This window comes from Elephantulus edwardii, unplaced genomic scaffold, assembly GCF_000299155.1.
Source record: "Elephantulus edwardii isolate Elephantulus edwardi_28Jun2011 unplaced genomic scaffold, EleEdw1.0 scaffold00154, whole genome shotgun sequence".
NCBI classification, from domain to species: domain Eukaryota; kingdom Metazoa; phylum Chordata; class Mammalia; order Macroscelidea; family Macroscelididae; genus Elephantulus; species Elephantulus edwardii.
In genome coordinates, this window is record NW_006399904.1 from 1433251 (window position 1) to 1440939 (window position 7689).

Here is a 7689-nt window from a genome sequence, read left to right on the forward strand (position 1 = left end):
CAGGTGACACAACTTTGCTTGCTAAAACGAGGAGGACATGAAAGTCTTGTTGCAGTAGATGAAGGACTGTAGCCTTCAATAGGAATTATCTCAGCCTTAAGAAAACAAAGGTCCTCACCACAGGTCCAAGAGTCAAAGTTATGATAGCTGGAGAAAAGATTGAAGCTTTCCTTCCTCCAAATCATTGACAAACGATTTCATCTTCCATGATCAAGTGTCAAAATCCTTGGCGTCATGAGTCAAGATATTAGAAGATACATTGTACTGGATAAATCTGATATTAGGGATCTCTCCAAAATTCTGAAGAGCAATGATGCAAGTTTCAAGGCTAAGGAAGCACTGATCCAAGTAATAATCTTCTCAATCAACTGCTATGCATCTAAGAGCTGGACAATAAATAAGGATGACAAAAGAAGAATTGATTCCTTTTCATTGTGTTGTTAGAGAAGAGTACTGAATATCCCATGGTCTACCAAAAGAACAAACAGGTCAGTCTTGGAGAAGGTGTAGCTAGAGTGGCCCTTGGAGGCAAAGATGGCAGAGCTTCACCTTTCATACTTTAGACATTTAGGTAAATAATGTTATTCCTTGGAAAGGGATATCATGCTTGGAAAGATGGGGGTGTCAGTGAAGGGGAGGAAATCCCCCAATAAAGTTGACACAGTGACTGAAACAAAAGGTTTGAGTGTTTCAGAAATTATGAGGATGGTACAGAATAGGGCAGGATTCAGGGCAGATGTTCATAGGGCTGCTATGAGTTGTACTTGACTTAATTTCACCTAACAACAATAACAACTTCTCTTTAAATATACCTACAATTATCTCCAAATTTAGTTTCCTATTGAGCCTGGTGAATAGAAAGTTACACTACTAAGTAATCTGCAGCTCTCAGGCCTAGTTTTAATTGTTTTTGGTCAAACATTCTTCTAAGTGGTATAGCACTGGTCTGTCCATTTGCTGTACAGAGGTAACTCATGGTTGCTGTGATGCTAAACACTGTGACGCTGATGTGTCAAATGTGATAATGGTTACTCATGGTGGACAGTGTTTGGTGGAGCTCCCTGATTAAAACAAAGTTGGAAGCAGGAGTGGCATACACTTCTGAAATAGCTTGTCTCTGGAAACTCTGAACTTGGAGAAACCATGAAAGTTATATAAGTGTTTATGTCTTTTGTTCATTAGGGTGCTATGAATCATCTATGACTCGATGGCACTTAACAACAACAACACTGGTAATGATATCAATAATGATCAATGGATGTGTTTTATTTTTCTTTTAGTGGTAAGGAGCTGTGCTGCCAACCTAAAGGCAATCTGTCAGTTCTCTATGTTAGAAGAATGGGCAGTCTCCTCTCTTGTGATTTACTGCCTCTGGAAACCTGCTGGAATATCAGCTATGAGTTCTTTCTGACCTGTTGGTACATAACAAAAACAACAAAGAAAGAAAGAGAAGGTGACCTCTAAAAACTTGAATTGATAACAATGACTCTAACAAGGCTTGAGTATATCAGAAACTGTGAGAATGACACATGAGAGGCATATGTTCAGATTTGTTGTTCATTGTGTAACTGAGTTGTACTGTACTTAATTTCACTTAACAACAACAATCAAAGATATGCTATGCAGAATGTATGGAAGAATTTTTTATTTATAAAAAAATTGTCCAAGATTCCTACTATCTGAGAGTAATAGTTTATCATTTTCACAAGAACAACTAAAACCATATTCCCTGTATTTTGCAATTTCATTAAGATAAAGTATGTGGGAAGTATTGTATTATTATTTTTCAGAGAATGATGCCGGTTCCCAAAATTATTCAAGATATTTACAATGTTAAAACTACGCAGCATGGTCAAAGTAGGAAGGTAATGTTAATATAGGCCGAGGGGAAGTGAAAGCAGAAAACAAAACAAACAAACAAAATATAAACAAACAACTCAACAGGTCCTCAGAGACCTGTGAAAAATGACAGAGTCAAAGCCATGCACCCAGCAAAAAGAGGTCAGAGTTAAGATCCAAATAACAATCTAAAATAAACAGAAAATATTTTTCTTAATTATTCAAATCTGAAGAAACTATTCCGAATGAGGCTATTTAAAACTTTAAAGAATATTTATATACCATCATGCTTGGTAGTGTAGAGGGAAGGCCCTCTGTGAGGTGGATTGATACAGTGACTGGGATAATCAGGATGGGAGTGTCAGAGGCAGTGCGATTGGCACAGGACAGAGCAGAGTTTAGGGCTGTTGTACATAGGGTCGCTATGAGTTGCAAGCGACTTGATGGCACATAACAACAACAACATAGTGTTGTTCTGAGTTTGAAATTATTTGATAGCAAAGGCTTTGGTTTTGATGTCTTTTTCATAGCCTATAAATGTTCTATAACAAATATGTCTACATTTAAAAGATAATAGAGATTTCGACATCTCTGCTGTTTAAGTTATCCTGAGTAGTGTGCTGTATTGTAATTGATAGCATTGTTGGTGTTAACTGCTGAAGAGTCACGTTAGATTCCTAACAACTGAACCTTGTCCTATCCTGAGCCATCTGCTTTCTCTCTAACACACTTGAGCCTATTGCTGCAGTCACTGTGTCAATCTACCTGAGAAAATCTTCCTCTCTTTCACTGACTCTTTCACTGACCCTCCAGCTTTTCAAGCACAACATCCCTTTCCAAGGAACAGACGACTCTCCTAACAACTGTTCAAAGTATGAGGAATAAGCTTCACCATATTTGCCTCCAAGGAGCACTCTGGCTGCATCTTTTAAAAGACATGTCTGTTTCTTCTTTTGGCAGTTCATGGGATATTTAGAACTCTTCTCTAACAACACAATTCAAAAGCATAAATTATTCTTCTGTCATCCTTATTCATCATACCTCATGCATCCAGCTCTCAGAGGCAAAGCAAGTGATTGGAAAGACCATTGCCTGAATCAGGAATACTTTAGCCTTAAAACTGACTTCATGGCTCCACAGAGATTTGAAGAAATCTTGAACAGCGGACTTGCCCAATGCAATATGTCTCCTGATCTTCTGACTGCTAGTGTCAAAGGTCTTAATGGCTAATCCAAGCAAGACGAATCATTGACAACACCAATTCTTTCTTCATCTTTCATGATGTTATCTATTGGCCCAGTTATGAGGACCTTGGTGTTCTTGATGAGATGAATTATATTGAAGGCTTTAGTCTTTGATCTTTGGAAGCAAGTGTTTAAAGTCCTCCTCACTTTCAGCAATCAAATTTGTGTTGTCTGTAGAAGCTGTTGAGGAGTCTTTCTCCAAACTTGATGCCACATTCATCTTTATAGAGTCCAGATTTTGAATTATTTGCTGAGTATACAGTTGGATACATCCCCAGGGCATAACTCTCCTGATTTTAAGTCATGTAGTGTTTCCTTGCTCTATTTGAACAACAGCTTCTTGGTTTAGACCGGCAGTTCCTCAGGAGGAATATTTGCAAGTTCTTCTCCATACAATTTGGAAACTCAGTGAAGAACCACTGAACAGGATTTGACTCAAAGCCAGTGAAATTTTAAGCAGCAAAAGCAGTTTGCAATATGTTGCTAACCTAAGGATTGGCTGTTTGACCCACGTGGAATAACCATGGGGGGAAAGCCCTTACATTTACTTTCATGAAGATTGTTGTGAGATATCTTGGGGTTTTTACTCCGATCAATCCCATAGATTACACTGTAGAATTCTTCCATATGTTTTCTTTCCTTTAATATTTATGTAAATTGTGTACCAGACCTCTATTATCCCAAGGAGCAGCTGAATTAATCCAAGCCATCACCCAAAACAAAACAAAAACATAAAATAAAACCCAAAATAAAATTTAAAACATCACCTATGAAACAAAATCACTTCTACTTTGTAACACTAGATTGGCTTGTATTTTATTTTACATTTAAAATAGAAAGAATTAAATTTCAATGAAGTAATAGTAGGCTCACATCTATTTTATGTATGAACTAAAAAAAAAAAAAACACAACAAAACCCCCAAACAAATAAACAAACAAACAAAAAACCTCTCATTGTTGTCAAATTAGAACTGATTTAAAGATGACCCTCCAATGAGTTTTCAACCACATAGGAGAAAATTGCCTATGATAGTCCAAAGAGTAGATGGTATATTTTTCAAAAAGAGTCAGCAATGCAACCATCTTATAGATTATACTATTCAAATTCCATATTTTATAGTTTCTAAATAGGGAGCTCTGGTGGCCTAGTAGTAAGAAATTGCACTGCAATCCCAAAGGCACGTGGTTTGAATCCAGCAGCTGCTCCATGGTGAAGAATGAACAACCTCCTCTATTGAGATTAACTGCCTCTGAAAACCTGCCAGAGGGTCAGCTGTCAGTCAGTTTGACTCCATGGTACACGACAACAAGGAATTTCTAAATGGAAAGTTTTTTTGTGGAAAGCATGAGTGTAATTTTGGAAATATACATATATTTATAATTTGATGACTAGATGATGTTCATTTACTTCCAGAAACATACTTTCCACTTTTTTGTTATCTGATACTTATGTATGTAGGTTGGTTGGATTGCCAAAAGAACAGATCTTCCAACCACCTACAAGTGATTTTAGATTTCCTTTGTCACCAATAGTCAGAAAGATGAATTTCAATCACTTTCTTGACTGATGATTAGATTATTGAGTCATTGGCAAAACTTTATGACTAAAAAAATATGAACTAACAAATTTAGATTAGTCGAAAAGGAGGTCAACTTTAAGAGTTATTTTTTAAGAGTTATTTTTAAAACTAACATCAAACCTGCAAATATCTTTAAGAGATTATGATGTTGTATTGTTTTCAGTGTACTTCCCATGATTTTAAAAACATACAAAGGTGGGAGGGGTGGAATAAAAGCCTTTCCTAATTTAAAAAATAGGCCAATGGTTTAAAACGACTGTTACATTTACAGGTAATACTCTATTTTAGAAAAAAATGGACAAAAGTTTGCAAATGTCCTGATAGCTAAGCTTAAAATAAACTGTATTACTGTGCTCACAGGTCATAAAATGAAAATGCAACATTAAATAAACATGAATAGCTCTCTGACAAGGCTGAGAATGTTAATAAACAGAGGTATTATGTCTCATCTATTGTCAAAATGCTATGATGTGTACTTTTTTTAAAAAAATTAAGTTAATTTTAATGAAAGTTTATAAAGACTTTGGATTTCCATTCATTTATTGTTGTACTTTTCTCCCTGCCCACCCCTCTCCCCTCAATTAGCTTTTCATTTCGAAAAGTAAAAGAAAAAATTCTTTCATTTTTATTCAATCCCTCCCTCCAAGTCTATTCCATTATGCTACCTTTGTTCTGGACTCCTGTCATAATAATAATATCTAATCATATATCCCTTTAAAACAGTTCTTTCCCTCATCTGTTTCAATGTACTAATACTTTTAAAGAAGTTGTGTATCATAGCTCTGCAAATATACTGAGGATGTTTTGTACTGTGTATATAATAATAAAAACAATTTTAAATGGCAAAATTTCCCCAAGGTCACCTTATGTAAAATGGTCTATTGACTATGTGCATATCATTTCATAATCACATTCTTGATTTAAAGATTCAATTACATTTCAAAAGACATAATAAATGAATATTAAATGATGATACTTTAAGTCTATTCACTGCTACTGAGTTGATTCCACCTCGTAACTACAGAACAACATAGACCTGTCCTGTGGAGTTACCAACATTGTGAGTTTTATAGAAGCAGACTGTCACATAATTGTCTCATAAAATAGCTGGTAGATTTCAAGTTTTTGGTGCTAGTGCTTCAAACTATGTGCCACCAGTGTCCATCAAGTCAGAACTAACTCATATCTTATGAGATATGAAAGTTGCATGGGAGAAGATTTCCCATCCTTCTCCCATGGGATGGTGGATGGATTTGAACCTTATGCCTTTGGGTTAGCAATGCAGTTTCTTACTACTAGGCCACCAGAGCTTTCTAAGCTCTTATGGCTACTTAATAATATTTTGCAGGCTTCTTTTTAAAAATGAAGATTAAATACTCTAAATAGTGGTTATATGGAGAAATATTTAATTTATTGAAGATAGATCTTATATGAAAATTCTGGTTTTATATAAATATTATTAGTTGCCTTAAAATCACAGGTGCTATATATATCTTGAATTGTTAAACTATAGTTTGCAGAAAGAATTGTTTTCCTCTTAGCAAGGTCAGACTGCAAAATGCTAATGAATTTCAGAAATAATTTTTTCTTTTTATCTGCATTTTGACAGAAGCAGTGTAATTTTCTAGTTTTCAGGATTCTACTTAAAATAGTACTGATATTATAGAAAATCCATCTGCAAAGAGAAAGTACTTTTTAGTGAGTAGGTCTTGCTTAAGGGCATGTTTCTATATTAAAAATGAAAACAGCAATGGTAAGGTTATGAATTTTCTGTAACACAGAATTTTAAATTATACTAAACTAATTGATCTCTATAGAAAATTTGTTAGGGATAGAAAATGTTGGATGAATACCAACTGCTGCTACATTAAGTGAATGACTTTCTTTATTTCACCTAATAAAATAAACTTTAAAGCACTACAGTAAAATCTCAACTACAGCCCGAAAGGACCAGAAGGCATGTAAGGAACTCCTAAGAAGTATTTCTAAGGAAATAATAGATTCACAGGAAGAATTCTAGTTCATTGTCAAATATAAATTTCCATTTCTGTTAGATATACCTATGCATGTAGGAGGATCTGGTTGCCAAAAGAATCGGTTATTCAACTGGACACAGGTGATTTTCGCTTGCCCTTGGAGCTGGTACCCAGGGTCACACTGGAATGTGATGGTGTCTCCCGGTTCCCTGCTGTCTCCATAACGAGTACCATTCTGTGGCATGCCTAGGTCATTGCACGTTGATGCAATTGTTGCTACAAAGAAAAACAAAATTCCAAATCAAATAGTCAGAAACACTGTTTCTAGACCCAAGTATGATTCTTCTTGAGGATATTAAAACACTGTATTAATTTTCATTAAGCATATAAAAACATTCATTTTCCCTCCTGAGATCTATGCCTTAGTGCTTATATTAATACTCCTTACTTGGACAAATTTTAGCAAATTTCTTTCTCAAGAATGCCAACAATTACACATCAAGGAATTTCATAGTACTCTATTTACTGCATATATATATACACACATAAATATATTTACACATATTACTCTCTTCTCTTTTCTCAATATCTTAAATAAAAATATGTACCACAAGTTAAATAAATAAAGTGTATAATTCTCATGAAACCTGGAGTAACAGATCAGGAAGAGTGACTTTAATGCCTATGTCTGCAAATGACAACAGCCTGGCCAAATAATAACCTGACCAAATAATTGTTACTGAAGTTCTAGTTAAGGAGTCCACTACATAAAGAGCTGTGCTGCTAATCCAAAGGCAAGTGATTCTAACCCACCAACTAAAGGATCAACTACGAGTTGGTTCTGACTCTACAGTAATGAGATTTTGGTTTTTTGAGTAAAACTGAACTAGAGAAGAAATTACCGGTCCATTTTAGTCAGATTTTAATAGGACCCATTGTTATTGTTGTTGTTGTTGCTGCTATGTGCCGTGGAGTCGCTTGCGACTAATAGCAACCCCGATGTACAACAGCCCTAAACTCTGCTCTGTCCTGTGCCAATCGCACCGTCT

General features: G+C 35.3%; 1 protein-coding gene across 1 annotated transcript in view; it reads right to left on the reverse strand.

Moving 5' to 3' along the window:
- CSMD1 (CUB and Sushi multiple domains 1) overlaps nt 1-7689 on the reverse strand; it is a 2584888-nt gene that overhangs the window by 533878 nt on the left and 2043321 nt on the right. The window contains exon 26 of the mRNA XM_006895025.1: nt 6725-6916. Coding sequence (XP_006895087.1) covers nt 6725-6916 — 192 coding nt within the window. The remainder of the gene's footprint in view (nt 1-6724; nt 6917-7689) is intronic.